General features: G+C 39.3%; 1 protein-coding gene across 1 annotated transcript in view; it reads right to left on the reverse strand.

Annotated features, from left to right (window-relative positions):
* TNIP3 (TNFAIP3 interacting protein 3) overlaps nucleotides 1-19,431 on the reverse strand; it is a gene marked incomplete at its 5' end in the record, with an annotated part of 78,271 nt that extends 58,840 nt beyond the window's left edge. Inside the window, 2 exons of the mRNA XM_082482444.1 lie at nucleotides 18,584-18,706; nucleotides 19,405-19,431. Of these exons, the coding sequence (XP_082338570.1) occupies nucleotides 18,584-18,706; nucleotides 19,405-19,431 (150 nt within the window). The remainder of the gene's footprint in view (nucleotides 1-18,583; nucleotides 18,707-19,404) is intronic.
* Nucleotides 19,432-21,836: the final 2,405 nt, after the last annotated feature.

A 21,836-nucleotide genomic window follows, 5' to 3' on the forward strand; every position in this document is an offset into this window, starting at 1 on the left:
ATTCACTCACACAGAGTACGATGGATTTAGCCTTCTGTGGTTTTGGCTTTCACTGCCCTCAAACACAGCTTTCAACTTTGGACTGACCAACAAGCTTAATCTCTGTGGGACTGGAAGTAGTTTGGGGGGTTGTTGTCATTTTGTCATCATCTGTCAGCTCAGAAACAATGATGGGGCTAAATTAAAATTTTCCATGTGTGCTATTCCCGAGTTTAATATCCGTCACCTGTTCAACCACACCACTGTGGTTTCTGCAGGGGAGCCAGAAATAATCAGATTTCTCCTCATCCAGGACCAGACAAAGCCAGGACTGTTAAGCCTTTAAGGTCAGGTACCTTCTTATCTGAAAGGCTGCACGCCATCCCATGAGTTAAGAGAAGTGAGTGACCAAAGATGCCAATTTATTCTGGGAAGCATTCCCTAAATAAAATGCAAAACGCTTACAAACATTTTAACTGGAGTCATTCTGAGACACACACAATTACTGTCGTGCTGGGCTACTTCTAGCACCTCTCAACAGCCATGCCCAAAGCACAGACGGGGAGGGATGTGCTGTGCTGTCTGCTGCAGCAACACCTGCCTTCTGCAGATACTAATAGGGAACAGCAGCTTTGCTGCTTCCAGAGAAGAGGAGATGAAAACGTGGGCTCTCCCTTTCCTGTTAACACCAGTTTAACAGCCACCTTGACTCAAACAGTTACATTGTTTCATTTTTAACTCCTGTAAATGTTAATGATATGAAAGTAATGACATTTTCATCACAGCAAAGCAGGCACAACAAAATGTTTTGTGGAGGCAGAGAAAAGTAGTCAATGGAAAAATTGAAGGGGGAACCCTTTCTCTTATCCTCCAGTGGAAAATTGTGGGGGTTCAGCAGAAATCACATATGCACCTTTTTACCTGATTTCCCCACTCTCCCCATTCAGAAAAGGAAAACCCCTTTGGCTACACCATACGTAACTGAATAATAAAAATTTCATTGCTTCTTATGCATACCCAAGCCACGTATCTAGAGAAAGCCCAGATTGGATGGCTGCCATTCAAATCATTTTATTGTCCACTGAAGACCTGTTTGTTTAGGGGCTTTCCATAGGGGAAAAATAAGGAAATGAGTTAGAGAAAATTTAATATAACGCAAAGACAGCAGCTTAAAATATCGGATCCTAGGTGACTTGTAAAGGGCTTAATTGCCATGTAAGTATTATTCAGGAGAGAAAAGACCACTACAAGGAAGAAAGGCGACGGGAGAAAAAGCAATTTCAAAAGTGCTCAAAACAGTTTGGGACTCCAGTATTCTGGAGAGGAAGCTGGAGAGAGATTTGCTGTCCAGGAAGTTCCTAAGATTTAGTTTTAAGTTTATACCTTGATGCCACACTTAGGGCATTAGGAATTCATTCTGCTGAAACAAGGCAGCCTGCTGTTCTCGACACGAGCGTTACTCTCTGGCTGTCTACAGCTGTCCTCCTCTCTTTTTAGTGCATGAATGAGAACTGCTCCCACACACTTATATTTTTGTCAACTTAAAATACTCTCTTTTGCTTCACTCAGAAATAGGTTGGTCACTATCCTCCTCTTTATTTATGTATTTCTTAAACAGGTTCGCATGCCCCAGATCAAGAAGCAGCAATATGAGACAGTCCCAACTGTCATGTTTTTGAGGTAAACTAAACAGTTAAAGGTGAGGGCACCCCTTTATCCACGCTTCATACAGAATTGAAATACATTTTCGTGCTCACACAAGTTACTTTCCCAGGGCGGAAGATACTGCTACCCAGTTCTACCCTAAAATTCAGTGAACAGCTTTGATTTTAGTTTGGACTCAAACAGTTTTTGCCTGAGATGTACTAAACATCAAGACACTTCCCCACCCGTTTTGTTCCTGCTCCCTGCGTGGCTCACTGCTTAGCCACGAATGAAAGACCACCCACAACAAATTCTCCCTTCCTTATGGAAAAATTGGAAATGCCACAGCTCCTTTATGAGGTCTTTGATGGTGATTCAATCAATTCTTTATTATTGGTCAAACATATTCTTAAGCTATTTCACTAGATTTTCTTGAAGATGTTCATGAGGTTGATATGATAGCAAGTATGAAAACAGGCTTTACAGCAGGCCAGCAACAGGTTCCAGCAGAACGTCACATCTATCACATTTCTCAGTTCCACAGAATTTAAGCACACAGCTTAGTGTCAAGGAAGTTTGACTACAAACCTTTTTTTGGCCAATAAAGCCACCTTTATTGGCCAAACTACTATGGCAAACTATTGGCAAACTATTGGCAAAAACTACTAATGGGTTGCTCACCCATTAGTTTCTACCACTACCAGTGTTTAAGTTCTGTTCCAAACTGGAATTAAATCTAATTTTAGGCTGTATCCTCCATGAAAGGGATCCCTCTTTCTGCATAAACTTCAAAACAATTTCTTTCCTATCCATACATAGTTTAACCTGCTTGCCAATTAACAAGAGCAAAAAGTCAACCCTGAAGCCATACTAAGTTTGGTACTCTACATGTCAGTGAAATTTTAAAGCAACGTCTAGTGGTTTGACAGAAACGTTACCTTTACCTCACGGAGACAGGGGTTTTTTGGATGAGGCAAAGCATATTCACCCAGATTCAGGGACTGCCGAAAACCAAGTTGCAGACACTTTTCTGCCTTTGCTATTTTTCGGCTGAGCTACAACTGTAAGATCAGGTAAAGAGCCTGGAGGACCTATACTACTACAAAATAGTGCACGGAATTTTCTCAACCACGAAACTAAGTTCCTGGTCTCCAATTTTCTTCTCAGCAGCAAGGGAGTGCAGTGAGTTGCTATGTTCACCTGGAACAGTGGATACCTCCACAGAAAGGGCCAAGGATAGACTGCAAGATGTTCGAACTAAGTTCAAGATCATGGAAAGTATGAAGGATTATTACAAACCCCATCAATGGCCACCTGAAGTGCAAGGTGCACACTTTTGCCACTAACCTGTCTTTCTAAGATAGATGGTACAAAAAAGTGTGTTTCAAAATATGTCAAAAAAACTACAAAAACTAGCCACTCTCTTCACTACATTTGCTTGTCCCTCTGTATAGAGCTCCGTGGAACTCAAGTACAGCAGAGATTTTGGTCACATTAACTAAAGCACCACTGGAAGTCAATGTGGTAAGGAAACACTAGAATGATACTGAATAAGGGAATCATGGAATCATTTTCAGAGTTGGAAGGGACCTCTAGAGATCATCTAGTCCAACTCCCCTGCTAAAGCAGGGCTGCCCAGAGCACATTACTCAGGACTGCATCCAGGCGGGTCTTGAAAATCTCCAGAGAAGGGGACTCCCCTCGTCCTGTCACTTGGAACCATTGAAAAGAGCCTGGCTCCATCCTCCTTCAACCCACCCTTGAGATACTTGTACGCCATAATAAGGTCTCCCCTCAGCCTTCTCTTCTCCAGGCTAAAGAGTCCCAGCTCTCTCAGCCTTTCCTCATAAGGCAGATGCTCCAAGCCCTTAATCATCTTTAATCATCAATACACAATAATATAAAACAATATTGTACAGAAAAGCCGCTCCTTTGAACAGTAAGCTTACCCTGCCTTTGTCAGCTACCGCCACTATTGTAAGTTATAAATTGTCAACTGAGCACAGGAGCTACAAGAGTCTGAGTTAAAAATCAAAGGAAAAAAGGAAGTAAGGCCTGATGAACTCATTGAATGGTAGTGTTTGCCATCAGCACAGGTGGCTGAACAGGCCTTCGCCTAGGTTTGCAGCTGAACAGGGGCAAACAGGGGAAGTGAAAAGTGAAGGCATCTCATAGGAGGTGTCCTGGTTGTTGGTGGACAGGAAGAAAGGCACTTTGGAGGAGAGGAGGGTAGTGAGGGGTGACACATCTACAACATTTCAGGTGAGAATTGTACTTTCTCAGCTTCTCTGGAGGATGTGATGACCTTTTCACAACACTAATATTCATCATAACACTGAAGCAGAAGTTGTTTCCCCCCCCAACCATAAAGCACATTAATCTAATTTTCCCTTTTTGTGAAATCAAGAATAATATCTGCCTACAACTTTGCTATATGGTTGTGCAAGACATACAAGAGTGTGGTAAAGCTAATAACCACATCAGAGAGCGAGCTCTCTAGTTGTTAGAAGCCAGGTCGAATATTTCTAATGCAGATCTCCATCACATAAGCACACAGCACGCACACAAAAATCTATAAAGACAAACATTCCTATATATTTTCCTACAAGAAAACTGCTTTAGAGCTGTTTCCTGTTACCAAAAGAAAGGACTATAAAAATGAAGGAACTCCTGATCTTAGGCTGCTATTTCCACCTCATATGACCTTAATTTTATGGAAACTGTACCCTTGTGTTACTCAGATTTTATGAGTAAAACATAGACAGAGGCAGTGTATAGGCATTGGGGAACAATCAAGAAAAATGTAAAAATTCTTTGAACAGTAAAGAAAAATGTTGTTAAAATGATTAATTTTTATAAATGATGTAAGGAAAAGCCATTCACTGTAGTGGAGATAAGGTCCTTTTTTCTTTTCTTTTTTCTCTTTTAAAAAAAACCCAAAACCAAGTTATTGGAGCACTAGGATACCATAGCAAATATACAGTTTTATTTCCCTTATGTACTTTCCCAATTTCAACCTAGAAAAAAGATTAAGTACTAAAGATTATTTTACAAAGTAGGGATATATATCTACCTATTAATTATAACCTTACTCTAAACTTTTGCAGTACGTCTCTTGTGCATCCTACTTTTAAGGAAGCCTTAAACCACAGCAGAGAGCTAGTGAGTCTGATAAATATCCCATTACTACCGTAAGTCCTTAAAATGTTTGCAAGCATTCAAGTTTAGTTCAACCTGATTTCCTGAAACAGCATATTCAGCATTTGCAAACTGAAGGAGGACGTTGAAAAGCAGTTGAGTACATGAGAGGGTTATTCAGACAGACAAGACGTTCTACCGCAGAACAACAGTAATAGTCATAGAAATTAAAAGAAAACATTTCACTATTACTAGTTCACAGCCTAATCAAAGTACCAAGGTGATCTTAATTGTCTACCTAGAGATCTCACTACATAAATAGGGTGCTATTTTCAAAATTCCTACAGGATGCATAGAATTTTTTCCCTTTTCAGAAGTGACAAAAGCACTCAGGTCCAAGTTTTCCAAACCAGCCAGACTCCACGCTATGCACCTAAACATCATGTGGAACTGTCAAGAGTGCACTCAACCAGTCATCACACAGTAGCCATGCTTCATCCAGGCTCGAGTCCGAGCCAGACCACAGATGCAGATTCCCAACCCAACTCCTGTGAACAGCCAGCATGGTCCACCACACTGCCAGTTCCTACAAATGTCTCAGTTCTGCAGCCAGGCCTCTGGACCCTGGAGAAACAGACAAACCACTCCACCTCCACCTGGCTTTGACCCCCCAGACCCATGTGGGTGTTGCACTGTGATGGGGCTTAACAGTTTCCGCTCAGCATAACATGAGACAAGTCTGCACTGCTGGACCCTGGGACACCCTCACCTGCATGGGGTAATGGGGAAGCCCAGCTTTACTTACCAGTGACCTTCACTGGACCAGCCTGACCTGGACCAGCCAAGCCAGTCAGCTTCCAGACCCAGCCTGTCTCCACAGGGACTCACCTGAGTGCCTACATACCACATCACCCTGGTTCGCAATACCTGCAGAGCAGCCCAGGTCCTTTGGTCCTGCTACCCCAAGAGGATGGCATCTAAGCAAATTAGGCAATTTAGGGCAGTGGTATAGGACTCTGAGTCTTTGGCACTTAAATACTTTTGAAGAGAGGTAAACCCAAAAGCATTTTGAGGGTTGAGGGATGGAGCTGTCTGTGTCCTCCCCTTCATCAGCACAGGCACTTCTCACACTGTTAAGAAATGACGGCCTCCTGAGGTCACTGGTTCAGAGCAAAGCCCCTTAAAAGCATTCTTCTTAAGGAAATCCCCTCACCTTCAGTTAAGAGTATTTTTTTAAGCATTCTTTCTCTTAAAGCATTAGTCAAAAGGCTATGGGAAATTGTACATCTTTGTGGCTTTTATTAACTTATTTCCTTTACAGCAATATGCTGTAAAACCAGTAGTGAGGCTCTTTTTAAACTCGAGTGTTACTATGGGGCCTTCAGCAACCTCATGGTCCTTTTCAATGCTCAATAACCACCACATCTCAATATATAACCACCACTTTCCATACGTTAATATTGAAGACATTGATACAATTTTCTTTTAAATGGTCTTTTTTGTGGTTTGGTTGGGGTTTTTTTGGCATTCCTAGACAGCCTAGAGTAAAACTGGAGTTGCTGAGTTCTGTTTAAATGACAGATAAAACCAGAAAGGACAAGAATAAAAAAAAAAATGCCACAAGGACTTTCAGAGTCCAAAAGCAGCAGAGAAATTGTATCACCTAGTGCTGAGTGTGGAGGTAGCTGTCACCAGCAGAATGGGGGAGCCTGTAAGAAGCTCTCAAGTAAACTCTGAAAATAAGGAAGGAAATGCAGAGCTGAAAGAGGGAGCAAAGTGAGTGTCCAAAGAATACTCCTAGATTGTCTGAAAATCTCTGTGGACATGAGAAGGCAGGACCAAAGGCCACTGCAAATTGAAATTTCCATCTGTTGTGTGCACACACAGAGATTTGAAATGTGATCAAAACTCCAGCATGACAGAGAGTAGCAGCAGTTACTCCAGATACAAAAAAAGTGATAGACGATGGTTTCAGCAGACTGCAGCTTAAAGCAACAGGGGCTAAACCAACAGTAATATAGATATGAGGACAGTCAGATTTATAACGGAAGAAGGAAATTCAAAGCAACCTTCCACGCCCAAAAGAAACATTTTTAAAGCAATTCAATTTTGAATCCATAATGAACACACACACAAAACAAAAGGCCAAACCAGACTGTACTTCTTGCTGAACAAATCTTCATATTCATTACAAATGAAGTATTACGGTTTGGGGTTGGTTTGGTTTTGGGTTTTTTTCATACAGAACTTCAGAAATACATAACTGCTGAATAATATTTTCAGTTTGAGATTGGTTTTGATCTATTAAACTCCTAAGCTGCTTACTTCTTACTGGAATTGCCATTAATCCCCAATTTAATAAACAAAACTAGCAACAACATTGCTTGCTTGCTTACCCTACAACTCCCCCAAACCTTTCTCTGTTTTAAACTACAACCTACGCAATGGAACAGGATTATATTTTAGCAATAATACAATTTTATAGTTGGAATCCCCTTCAGTTTGAAGCAAACAGCAGCAGTGACTCATTACAAGGCATATATAAAAGGGGATTTCCTACTGAAGTAAAACACCAATGAACATTCCAGAAAACAAAAATCAGCTGAGACGACAACAAAGAGGGAGCCCAAGAATCCAGTAGGGAGGTAATACGATTACAGAATAAAAGTAACGGCTCTTATTTCATCTAGAGGCGCGTCATCCAAACTGGATTTGTTATTTTAAAACCGAAACTAGAAGACATGCTGAAATGTCAGCCTTCGCTCTGAAACCCAGATGAGCCAACGCAAGGCTGCTTTCATCAGTCAGCAGCGGTTTTGCAGTTTTCTCTTCATCCTAGATTCTGGCAGAGACAGAACTGTCGTATGCATCGCCTACAATATTGTATCTGACACAGAACTAGGCTTCGATTTAACTATTGCACAAGACAATAGAGAAAAATGTTATCAAGCAGCAAGCCATTACCCAATACCTGGCCTCATTCCATGCGTCAGAGTGGAGCGGTCTACTGCTTTCAGTAAGTATGAAGGTCATTTTTGCAATTACTGTTTCTATTAAAGATAAACTCCCACACACAGTGAAAGCAGAAGGATGGTTACAAACTACGTGGGATGTTTCATGTGTAGGCTGTACAAACAGAGGATGCCTTCTGCCTCGAATACAAATGCCAGCAATTAGGATTTTTAGTAACCGGGTAAATGCCCAGTGTGTGAGGTTCTCACAGAGCACTGGTGTACCAGTACATTCACAGCGGTGTCATGTTATTAGGGGGGGTGGGGGGGTGGGGAAGATCAGCAGGCAGAGGATAAAACCAAGGTTGTTCTGCCACTGAACCACAGTGCTACCTCACCAAGTCACACACAAGAAAATTGCACAGCTTAATGTTCCTACTGCACTCAGTCCTCCAACAAAAGATGTTACCGCTGACTGAGTATAGTTGCATTTAGGTATCATCTCCGTACTGAGTTTAGCTACATAAGTTCTACTTCTTCACTACAGAGAAATGGGAACAGGAGGCAATACCAGAAAGTCAACCTGTCTTCTGCCTCTGCCATCTACTTGTGCTGTTAGCACAAAACCAAAGTGCGGTGTAATTGAGCAACAATTCAAATATCTTACTTTCAAATGCAAGGCATGGAAAGCAAGAGCTAAGAAAGGCAGTGTGAATACACGTTAATTAAAAGGAAAGCAATATGAGGGGTATCAAACACCTTCATTTCTCCACAGCAGCTGCTGTAGGAGAACTGGCCAACACTTTCACCGACTTGTTTGTGAAATCTTAATGACTTTGTAAATTAGAAGACATCAAACTCAACCCATTGTAAAACTGTTATTCTTTCATACCAGAGTTTTGTGGATGGTTTTTTAATAGCATGAGTCCTCTGGATTGACTTCTAGATTCAGGTAGAGTCCCCTTTTTGCTTTTCTCAGGCTCAGATGGCCCAATGCTTGCATCTACAGAAAACACATGGAAACAAAGAAAACGGTCAATGGAATCAAGGGCATCAATTAAATGACTAATCACACATCCCCATAGAAGCGTAAGAGGCCTGGGGTGGCTAAAGAAGGGAGGGGGAGAATGCCAGAGGGAAAGGCTGCATGTTCAAAGCAATTAAAAAAATAATCAGTCCTGCTGTGCTATGCTGAAAGAGAATCCACAGCATTTTCTTGAACTCTCAGATTCTTTCTTCTCAGTCAGTAAAAGAGGCAAGCTGCTGGAGATCAGGCTTTTGTTAGTAAGAGCTTGTTTCAGCCTCTTTTAGCCTGCTCAGTTCTTGCCTGCTCTGTTCCCCCAGGGTTAGCTGGGATTCATATTCTTCTGACTGGGGCAAGGCAGCAGGCTGACACGCCAGTTGGGCAAAGCTGCAATCAGTGCATAACTTTGAGGGCACTAAAGAGATCTGTTTCATAAGTGGTGCTGTACAGAGGACTTCAGTTATCCCCAGACTTCGCAGTTTTCACAAAATGAGAGTGAGCAACAGAGAACAGGCCTTCCACGCATCTAACCAAAACAGTTACTCCAGTACCACTAAATAAAGTAAAAGGTCCCTAAAATCAGTAGGCAGAAATCAACAGAAAGTTCTAAAATGTGAACTCTTGGATAGTGAGATGTTAAAGTTTTCTAAATACTCGGTTTTGAACAAAATAATTTTTTAATTGTTTGGGTTTAGAGTTTTTTATTTTTCCCTACCAGTCTTCCCTCAGAACAGCAAAACTTTACCAGACAGGACAACGAGATATGTACTGGGTCCATCTAAATCATATTAGTACAACTTATTCTTATAATTTCTATTTCTGAATGTTTCACTCTAAAGTGAATCTAAATGTATTTATTTTTAAAAGTTACGATTTATTTCTAAATAATACTATATATACACATACACAGAGTGTAAAGTGTGTAATACTTCAACGGACTAAGGAAGAGCAAATTAAACATTAGAAAGTATATAAATATAGCTTATTTTTAACACGTTTCCGGGAAGCAATGAATTCCTACTCATAGCATCCATCAGGTTGTGTCTCAGAAAAAACTGGTAATCAAACCAGCAAACTGAATTGACTGAATACCAGGTATACATTGACTAGAAGGAGCATGAGCAGGTGTTTTGTTTAACATCTAAATATAAAATATACCATTCATTACAGAAATCAATATAATTTTACCCCTTGCGTTTTTAGTTCTGTTACACTAATTACACCAGTGATGTCATATGCTGATTGAAGTCTTAAAAAGAAGTTCTGCTGTTCTTCAACCCCCCTATTGCGTCACTTTGCTCGTGCCCTCATTTAGCACCAGCAGCAGGCATTTAAAAGACATTTTTATGGTACTTAGCATGCAAAACATAACTGGAGGGATCAACCCTTTAACAGGTTGACGTTCATGTTTTCAGGGTTTGCAGCAGTTTTCAGAGCTATACTGAATAAAACATCTAGGTTATCCTCAAAGCACCGCTAGGAAAGAAAATTAATTATGAAATATATTTCCTTCAAAGAAGAAGTTAGCATTTATTAAGGAGATAATATGTAAAAATAATGACAGTGAGACCGTTTCCTGTAGGCCTAGAATGAATTACATCGCTATGTTTTTTTCTGGTATTAACTATGAGCCAGATACCGAGTTTTACGTCAGCCAACTCAAATGTGTTTTACATAAGAAGCCAAGTCTTGTTATGCCAAAGGAGAGGCCAACACAGTGTGAAGAAAAGAAAAAATACCACAAAACTTAGTACCAAATTACCCAGAAATAACAGCAGAGAGCAGAAAAATGCTCTTCATATGAAAGAAAAGCAAATGAAGCAGAAATTTGGAAGGCATGTTCAGTGAAACTACTACTACTACTATTTCTCTTATTATTTTTCTACCACAAATAATCTTATTCTTTACTAACAGTCATTTTTTATTTTAAAGAAGGGCTTATAATAGATATTTTCTTGTTGTATGCAGGTATGCCACATGCATATAGGACTCTGCCATTTCTGGGGTGCAACAGACTTGGCTCAGCAAAACATTCATTTTCTCAAATATTAGCCCACAAAAGAAATAACTGATTTTACCTGTCATCTTGTTCTCTCTGGTGCCCAGGTTTGCCTCATTAGCTGTGCGCACTTGGATTCTCAGTACCTTTGGGGATGGTCTTTTCTTCTGCCCTGCATCTACAGCACAGTCCTGAACGCGCTGAACTGAGAGGTAGAGTTCACTATTACCCTTGCTGGAGCAGAAACACGCAGCTAACTGTTGGGGTTTTTTCATATCACTCACGTGCCCTGAAGAAGAAAAGGGCAACTTTCAACCTACGGCCTTCTTACGGATTTAAGATTAGTATTAGTCCTCAAAATCTAGGAAGAACTTCAGTGGCACATAGCTGGTAAAGATGAAACTGTGATAGTTATTGTTTTTAAGGCTGCTGAGCTACTAGATTTCATAGATGAAGAAATGAAAAGGAAGTTACTCTTCCTTGGTTCAGTAGAAAACAAGGAAACAAAGTTGAAGAAGCATGCCAAAGCGCTTTGAACAGTCAAGTATGTCTTCATTCACTCTTTTTTTTTTTGTGCTTGTCTGTATTGCGTTTAATGTTTCAAGGAAAAAAATAAACTTCAGTGTCAGTTATAGTGCACAGGACCCGCTTATTTCAGATGCATTATCTCTATTGCTCTTTGCTGAGAATCAGTCATTAGACCACCAGTCTAATTTGAAGTCTTGTTGAATTACTAGCTGGGTCTGCATTGCAAAGTTGTATCAAATGGTGTTATCCTTGCACTTTACAGAGGAAAAAGAAAAAGTCTGTGTCAAAACTCAAAAAACAGGAGGTTGTTTACAGAGCTTCCACTTTAACTGCTGTTTGTGAAAGATCAGTTAAATGTTTTGGTACTTTTTTTGTTCCAGGGAGCAGGACTGAGGGTCTGATTGTATAACCAAAGAATTCAGTAAGAACAGTAATTATTTTCAGCTGTTATACAAAGAGTATCGTATATACTATTAGTCTAAAATCCAGCAAAATGGTTAACCTAATTAAAATCTTAACAGTCCAACTAAAATACAAGTTATTATTATTAGTCCATTTATAATTAATACTACAGTTAAGATTTACACATACAAACTTCCTAGTACCTCCTCTTTTTTTTTTTTTCCTCTGGTGTTATTCTCACTCTTCCAGTGTCCCTCCATGTCCTGAAGGAACATCACCAGTCTCCACACTGAAACAGCAGGGGTTAGAGCAGCTTATCAGCAGCATCCCAAGTTCTTCACTGGGAGGAGTTCATCACTGGTGTTGTGTGTCCCTCTGGGTTATATTTATGTTCTCTTAACACAGACAGCTCTCTTGTACTCAGCTACCAATTTAAGTTGGAAAATTGCTTCACAGTCCACTCCAGCCCCAAATAACATAAAGGTTTACTGTTTGTTAAATGATTACATCTAGGTTCTCAGATGTTTATATAAATAGGAATATAGGAATAAATAACTGCATAATTATTAAGCAACATCGATAGCAAAAGCTCACTCAAGGCCAGAGGAGCCCTGAGAAACTCCGTTGTCAGGCCAGTACAATACCTATAGTCTTTTACTACCAACAGCAAGTGTCCTATTTACCAGGCTACAGAGTCTCCATCTGAACTGCCTCTGTAGCAACAGCAAAATATTGTTACAAGACAATTTACCCAGCACACTCATGGAGCATGCCAACCTGCTAAGCCTGTTGGAAAGCCCAAGTACAAGATCAGACGATTTAAGAGAGGAGCAAGTCACTAAATGCCTGTACAGACATTGTCAGTGCATAATGAATTGCACACTCCTGACTAGTTCCTGGGGAAACTCAAATCCATTTCTGGACTGTAGGAGTAAATATTAAATTTCTGATCAATCTAAGTAATATCGTATGTTAAGGAAAATGGAGAAATCACTTTGATGATGTTTAGGGATGTCTTGAAGAGGTAGCATCAGACTTTAAACTGAACTGATTAAAAAAATAGAAAAGCAACATGCAAATATTTCAGCTTTGTTTACATCCAAAGGCAAGTTTGTATGGCTGTCTCCTTCCAGCACTCTAATTTACAAGGTATAAAGTGAGACTTTATGCTGGAGTTAGAGCATAAATTCTTTCAAGAGACAGCAGTAGAGAATATCAACATCAATGAAATCTGTAAGATTAGGGCAAATAGTCTAATATTTTTTGCTTGTAATGCATAAAGAAATGCAATTTCTATAGCAATGAAAATCCTAAGAATTGCTAGATTTCTGCTTAGCTCATTTGATTATCTCCTTATTAAAATAATTTCCCTTATCAGTTCTGAAATATCAATTTTAAACCTGATGATTTGGATCATAAAGTAGTAATTCCAGAAACTGCATTGAAGGAAAATCCAACTGTCGCCATGAAATCTGACAACAAAAGCATCATCTTTCTGTTCTCTATTTTCCTGAGTGGCCAAATAGCATCTTTGATGTTGTATATTTCACCCTATCTACTAACTACAAGCCACAAAGACAATCTTGAAAAACTATAGACATGTGCAGAAGTTTAACCATATCCCATATGGAGTATTTGGGCAACTTTTTGACCAACAAGCCTTTGAGTCTATCCCTTTCTCAAAAATGACTTACAGACAATTCTGTGAAACATCCCACAAGGTGTCACTAGAGACGCATCAGCCAAAATCCTCATCTTTGCTTCCCCTTCCTAAGAAGCATGTTACAGACAGCTTTGAAAACATGAAAAACGAGTTAACATCTGGGCAGAAGCATGCTCACTTGTGCAATGCTATCCTTTAAGTTGTTGCCTAGTAAGCAGCTGGGCAATAATTTGAACAGTGAATGAACCAAGTACATACACATCAATGGGAAATGCAAGTCAATTCTAGGCATCAACTTTTAATGAACTGGCTCAAAAAATTTGCAGCTGGTTTTACGTATTACACTGTGGGAATCAGCAGAAGATGCGCTGCACTCCTTTCCAGACTCCTAGCATAGAAAAAGGAACAAAGTAAACCACCAGCTCTGCCTCAGTTCCATGCTAATACCAGGAAAGGTGTTTAGTCTCATTTTACTTTTTCATTATTCACAGTTTTATACCCATCTTCTATCAACCACACCTATCCCTGAAAGCTACATAGATGTTTTGCAAATATCTGTTATCATCACATATGATGGCATGATAGCATCCTCATTTGCAGTTATCGCTTAAGGCCCTTTCTATTGAACACTATATGAACAAAGTATGAATTCAAAACCAGTGTTGCATTAAAAAAAAAAAAAAATAATTTGCCCTTCCACCTTCCCCAATATTTCCCTTTCTTGAAACAAACAAATATATAAATAAATAATCACATCTCACTTGAGATAAGGGTTAAGCAAGTATTTCGTGCAAGGAAGAGCCTGGAAAAAAAAAGCAAAAGGTAAGATCTTCATGGCACATCTAACTAGATGTTTCTGGGTAGAAAACTTATCAAAGCTTCCCAAAAACATCACACTTAGCAATAAAGACTGGGGGGCCAGTGCTGGGGGAGAAGCAATTGAGCGGCTGTGCGGGTGCGTAGCTGTTGGCCGTATAACCATATGGTAGAACGGGAGTGTTACATGCTGTCTTTGTGCTTAGGACAATGACTGAACAAAAGGCTGGGAAGAACGCTAGAAAGAGGACACTCCCAGAGCTTCCCATGACTATTTTTGAGACCGAAGAGACTTTCCAGATAGGAGCAGATAGTTCAGACCAGCTGAGAAAAGACTTCAGAGGATTCCTGCAGGGACCCTGCTCGCTCTCTACGGGCAGTTCCACTCCAAGAAACTGCCATGCTGGCTAACACCAAGTCCCATCAGACAAAACAAAAAAAAAAGTAAAAAAAAAAAAAAAAAAAAAAATCTACATTTATGCATAGCATTTAACATCAAATAACTTTGAATGCCATTAGAAATTTTACACACAAAAGACTTCTGCTGCTAACTAAAATAGAAAATAAATCAAATTTTAAATGTTTCCACTTAAATTAGTAATATAGCTGTAACTAGCTTATATATGGGAAATAGGAGGGCTTTGTGTGCCATCCTTTTTACAGGCCAAATGCTGCATTTATGCAACAAAAAGTTTGGGATATATGTACACACACATCAGTATAGTATAGAGACTAATTAATAGAAAGTATAGCACATATATCATATTGGGTATGTTTACAAAGTATACAGTTAATACAAAATGTAACTATGGTCTTGGGTGGAGTTAGTGTTTTACGTGATTGATTTGTACGTTATATGTATGATTGTAGGAGTAACAGCCTATAACATGTCCAAATACAATCCCTAAGAGGCAGTCATTTTACATTTCCTAGAATAAGCAACTTACACGTTCTGCACGGATGAGTAAAAATAAGACTACTTAGCATAAGGCTTCATGTATTTTATGAAGAGGTAGTTTCTCAACAGCTCAGGGTCATCTGTCAGACATAAATGAACAACATCAACAGCAGCAGCACAGCTTCTAGGAACAAAAGCTCCAGGAGCATTTGTAATCTCTTAGATATATTAAAAACCAGAAAGTAATAGGATGGCTGCTGCAAAAGCAGTAGAAGCAAAACAGCATTGCCCATAACTCTTGACTGGAACAAGCACCTGTACTACTAGCTGTGCTTTGGAACCTCTTTATAGCTGATAAATGAATAAATGGCTTATTGATATTTTTCTCTTTAATCTCAAAACTGTATAAGGTTACTTTGGAGAGGAAAATACCACATGCTAAGAAAAGTACCATTTCCTTAATATGTTCTTTAAAAAAATCCACAACAGTGTTTACCTTGTTTTTCATGTGATTATCAACTATTTCCATTCAAAATAGCTGATTACTGTAAATTCAGCAAGTTCCTTTGGCTCTTCAGGTTACTTTGGAAACAAAACAAACCACTTTTGTGGCTATGTCCTTCTGTGCTCCTCTCCCCTCACCAGTAAAGTGGTTTTATTCCATTTCAAACTTTATAAACTTTATCATTTCATGACCGTGGTGCAAATTATGACAGACTTCCCACTTTTTCTCATGGTTTGTTTTACATTGGCTAGCCAGGATTCTCATCTTCCATTTACACTCTTAACAGGTTGAAATAATAATTTGCTCATTTGCCCCCTAGTATTTGTAGAGCTTTAACTTAGAACACTACAGCAAGACTTGTATCTTACAGCCAATCTTGACAAGCTGCTACATTTTTTTACCCTCTACAAGGGTATTTTTTCCTTGTTTAACAGTGATAACAATGTTCCCCTACTCCCTTTGAGATTTTAGAGGCTTATTTGTGCATAATGTTTTAATGAATATCTGTGGAGACTGTAATAAAAACAGATCACTTTTTGAGACCCTTTACATTTGTAAGTTCACCATTTCAGAACTAAGAATTTCTCCTGATTGTTAATAAATAACTCTTCACACACACACACACACATTTCCCTTTTGGCTTCCCCCCACACACCCCCACATTTCCCTTTTGGCTTCCCCCCACACACTATATCACCAGATTTGGGAAGTAGGATGTCTACAGCTATGGACCTTTTAGAACACTCCAGGGAGCCTGGAAATGAGTTTTTTTGAAGGATTTTAGGGAGCCTTGATCTCTACTTTTTTGTATAGCTACTCACTAATTTATGTTTCAAGTGCTCAATTTCAAAATCAAGATAGACAGACCTAAGTGTACTATTCGTTTGATTTGGAAAACTTTTCCAAAGCAAAGGGGATGACTTTCAGATGTTCCTCTCAGGTCATACTCGAAAAAAACAATAGAGCAAACTTCTATTGGTCACTCATCAGCTCTAACTACTTAGCTCAGGTTTTTGTTGCCCTACTGTTTCAGGCCATGGCTAAGCCCAAAGGACCTCATACTGCACCCTGCCTCATATTGGAGCTGACTTATTCCTTTTCCTGTCAGTGACATCCTCTTTCTGCAGGGAAAAACACAATTTTCAAGTTCCAAGAGTGGATCTAGATGTTTAAGCTGACAAAAATCAGAAAAGTGTAGGCTTTTAACTTCAGTATCCTCTGATATACATCATGGCTGTAGTAGCCTTGTTAGTGTATATATAGTTTTATATATATAGTATCGTATTAAATATCAGAGTGTCCTGGCTTCAGCTGAGTTAATTTTCTTTCTAGTGGTTGCTGTGTTTTCATATTTGGTATGAAAGGAATATCAATAACAGATATTGTTTTAGTTGTTACTAAGTGATGTTTATACTAGTCAAGGTCTTCTTTCATCTTCCCATAGAAGCTGAGAAGGAACACAGCCAGAACAATAGAACGGCCAAGGGAGTATTCCATACCATAGATGTCATACTCAGTATATAAATGGGGGTTGGCTGGGGGGAATATGCGATCTCTGCTCCGGTAGGACTGGGTAACCAATTAACCAGGCAGTGAATGAGAGGCTGCACAGTCCTAGTTGCTGCCTGTGCTTAAACCACAACACGCAGAAACTCCAAAGATGAAAATAAGGAAATCCTTTAAGGAATTCCTTGTCTCATGCAGCTCTCACCGGGAACTGAGATAAGAGACCCAGTCTTTATTAGCGCAGTCAGAGAAAGAGCTGCGTAATCAATTACTTTCTAAGCACCATCGCACAAAGGAAAAAAAAAAAAAATCCAACTCTTCTCCATGTTTCTTCCCGATACTAATTCTAGGGAGAGGGGAGCTCTATCAAGCCCTTACCAAATCCTGTCATCAAACACATGCTTTCAAAAGCCTGTAGGATAACAATTCTACAGGTGACAGAGAGAGCAAGCCCAAGACGGTTTTTCTTGTGCAGCAACAGTGCCATCTACAGTCTGAGCGAGGCCACAACGCAAGAGTGTGGAGCTGCAGTAGGCAGAGGTTTTTCCGACATTTTTGCCACAAATCCACTCTTCAAAATTCAAGTCTGACTGAGAACACAGCTTCAACATGATATTTAGTAGGATATAGTTTTATACTTTACCCTTGGAGATGCTATATATTGTCTAGCTATTTGTTCTCAGATTGCATGGTCTTTAAGACCCTTCAGCTATGGACCAAACCTAATACTTAAGCCAGGTGCTTTATAGATGTGCCTATGGAAACCATATATTAGAGGCAAGAGGTGAGAAGCAGAAGAACATTCTATTTCTGTTGTCACACACACAAGACACTACACAGAGTGTATGTTACAGACTCCCAGAAGAAAGTTACTGAACCTTTTTATAAGCTACAGTTCAGCTGTCATCTGTATCATCAAGATGCACATCCACACTTGTTTTTTGAAGCAAGAAAAAAAATCAACTCTCCCAGTGCAGCTGGCACATCATGGTGAAGCCTTAGTTCCTAGGAATCTGAAATGTGTAAAGTCAAAGAAATAACTATGTAAATAGAAATATGTCAATAAGTAGCATTAGAAATAGAACGTCAATAGAAATATATAAAGTCAAATTTAGAAATAACAATATATCCTACATGCAAGCTACCAGGAAGAGAGCATTAATAAGCATCTGGAAGCTTGAGCTGATGCAAGTTACATTTTCTTCATGTAGTCAGTGGACCAGATGGAAAGGCAGAAAACATCTCTTATTTATGCCAACAACATGAAATGAAGCTGATATATTTTACCACTGGGGCCTTAACAACTCTACCAGCGCTGCCTGTCTTGGCCGACATCACACATCGCCACACATCTCTCCACACTGTCCCATCTCACCACCTTCACTGTTGTTACAGCTGCACCCAGGCCTGATGCCGAGCATCTGCCTGACAGCTGCATACACTCCTCTTAGTGGATCTCCAGCTCCCCTAATACATGGAAACCTTTTGTTAGGCAAGTGCAGGTGTCCCAATAATTGCAAGTTTTCTTACCATAGGCAAGCCAAACGTAACCAGGACAACAGGCAAGGTCTTCCCAAGGGCGCAGACAGCCTGAAATAAGGACTGGAAATGTAGTTCATATATCTGATAGTGAGCCTTGATGGAATACAAATTCTAGAACACAAGATTGTTTCACTTAATCATCAAAATTCATTGCCTGGTTATTCTAATCCATTTAAAAGAGATAAGGAGGTCACAGGAAACTCGAGGAATTGCTTCAGGGAAAGCAATAAAGCTGGTGAAAAAAGGGCAGAGACTAAGTGAAAAAGTAAAACAAACTGATGAGGCAAGAAAAAGAAAAGGAGAAAGGCAAAAGACAGAAGTCAGTCTTGACTTCCCACTAAACAAAGTTGATTGTTAGGGAAGTGGGATCTTAAGCAATAGACAACTGCAGAGTTCAGTGACTCTATGAAAGCACAAGGTTCCAGGGGATGTCACTGGAATATCAAAAAGCAGAGTACAGGAAGTAGCCCTCATACAATTGAAAATTATAATTCAGCCTCTTCACTGACTGAATTCAACACAGTCTAGTTAGCAGCTTTCTTGCCCTTCACAGCAGAATCTGGACACTACGGAAGACTTCTAAAATGAAGAGTAGGCAATTCATAAGCTTGTTAAAGATGATTTGTAGAGCAGATTTTTCACAGTACAGCAGAGTTTATTCTGTACTTGTTTTGCTTTGGTTTTTAATTTATTACCCAATTTTGTGTTATCTACTCAGATATTTAATTACAGGTACACATTTCCATGCAAAGAGACTGCCTCCATCTAGATTTCAACTCAGTATATATTAACTAGGACATTTACCTTACCACAGTTATACCCCCTCGTCCACCCATCTTGACATCAAATCTGCTCCACAGCAGAAAGCATATAAGCTCCAACCTGACCAGTAACCTTCCCAGTATTCATTCAGCTAGCCTTTCATTGTACCTCTGTTGAATGCTTTACTTCAGACTGTGCTGCAAATAGTAGTCAGTCAGGTTTGTTTTATACTGGAGTTTCTGTTATTCATAAACTCTACTTCTTCCTCTGAAATCAGCAGGAATTTTGGTCCTGACTTCGTTCACCAGCAGGAGCATAGTTGTCTGGGTATTGGTAAGCAGAGGCATACATTTGCAAATTGTCCTTTTGTAAAAATTTAAGAAACCTTCAGGCCCCTTTCTCACTCTCTCAAGTTTTACCTCTGAAGAAAGCGCTTCTTATTTATGATACTCACTGCATCAAGGATTTAAATCAGTAAGTTCTTTGAGGTATGAGCAAAGTAAGAAAAATCACAGAATCACAGACTGGTCAGGGTTGGAAGGGACCTCTGGAGATCATCTAGTCCAACCCCCTGCCAGAACAGGGTCACCTACAGCAGGTAAAAACTCCGATACAAACTTCAGGCAGCAACAGGGAAAGTGCAAATCCTCACACCACCCACAGTCACAGCTTCACCCTGCACCTCAATGTGCAACCATTACTGCTGGGAGGTATTACGAAGCTCGCCCAGTTTGTACACTTACAGGCAAGAGTTATACTCATGGGTCACCAGTAAAGGACCTCTCCTCCTGCACCTGCAGTATTACCAAAGCTGTCACTTTCAGGAGATCAGCAGAAAAGAAAAGCCCTTTATGGAGAACAACAGCAGGACCAACGTGCTCACCAGCCACAGCAGATACTTCAATATTCATAATATGAAGAGCTTCATTGCAGTACGACCAAGACCAACTTTGCTACATGGGCTCACAGCTTCAGGGAGTCCATCAGTAAGAGACGCAAATAAGCTAATTTAGAAGCAAAGTTATGTTAAAAAACAAATAAATAAATTAGTGACCTTTTTCTTTTACAAGTAGATTTCTTTTTCCTAAAATAGCCGTATTGAACTATTCACTATTTGTGAATAGTTAATACTATTCACAACTTATTACTATTGTAACTTCATTAGAAAATATCTGCCTACAAAAAGACTGGCTTGCACAACATTAAAAAAAAAAAAAAAGCCATTCAAACTCTTTTCCCCCTCCACTAGGATGGATACATAAGTCAATACACTTCTGTCTTATTTATTCAGACAAGAATTCATTCTTTCAGCACTGGAAAATACAATTCAATCTTGTAGAATTTTTGCTTGAACAAAGCAGAAAGTTAAATTAAAATGCTGCACCTGTGATGCTACTGGAAAAACATGTCTGATCCTGTAACATTTATATGTACATAATTAGAATATTTATCAAAGTGGCATAAATACAAGTAGCAAGGACATCTACTTCAGATGAGAAAATGAAATGGATTTACAAATCAGCTACAAGTGCACTGAAAAAGCCTGAAATCTTTCTCACATATTGCCAAGACTGAGTAAGAGAATTGTGGACACCTTGCCTTAAATTTTAAGTGATTTAATTATGGCTTTGCTCCAGGGCAGGGGGACAAGATGGTCTAAATGAGAAATTGAATGTGATTAAAACTTTAAGTTTAAAATGTAAGAAAAACCATTTCAACTCTGAAAACCAGAGTTTCCAGTTTATAAAGAGGCATGAAAGTACACATTTATACTCATGTATTGTGAATTCTGGACAAGGAGAAAGTTAAGCATCCAAAGGCACCTGTATTCTGGCAAACAGAGCAAACAAAGATATAGCTATCAGCAAAGACTAATATTTATTCCATGATGCACAGCCTCAGCTGAAACACTGCATACAATTTAATCACACATGTTTGGAAAAGATCAGAGATAGAGGAGAGGACCACAAGAAAGGGAACAGTAAACTGACCTGATGAGAGAGACTCCCAAGAAACCTTGGTGTGATTAATTTAGAAAAAATAAGTGCAGCCATTGAAAAGAGCAAACAAAAGCTAGAAAGCTGTAAAGAGATTTCAACCAGACAACCAGAAACTTAAAAAAAAAAGAAATTTTCCTATAAGAAAGCAGTGCTCATCTAAAAAAGCCCTTGAATGTAAGCAAAATATTATGTCATTTTAAGATACAGTCCCTTTCATAAACTGACCATACTCCACAAACAGCAACTGAACCCAGTGAGCTACACTGCTTACAAATATTCCCAAGCAAACCTCTTAGAGGCACTATATAAGACTGTATCAGAAAATGGTAATAAAGTATTTTAAATGTGATTGGTTTATGCAAACTTTGTATTTAACTTTAATTTTCACTGTTGTCATCATACAAAGAAATATAGATAAATTCACAACAAAAAAAAAAATCCAAGATATGCCATTTTCAGAGTCACGTACTAATTTCCTT

This window comes from Vanellus vanellus (assembly GCF_965231255.1).
Source record: "Vanellus vanellus genome assembly, chromosome: 4".
In the NCBI taxonomy this organism is placed as follows: Eukaryota; Metazoa; Chordata; class Aves; order Charadriiformes; family Charadriidae; genus Vanellus; species Vanellus vanellus.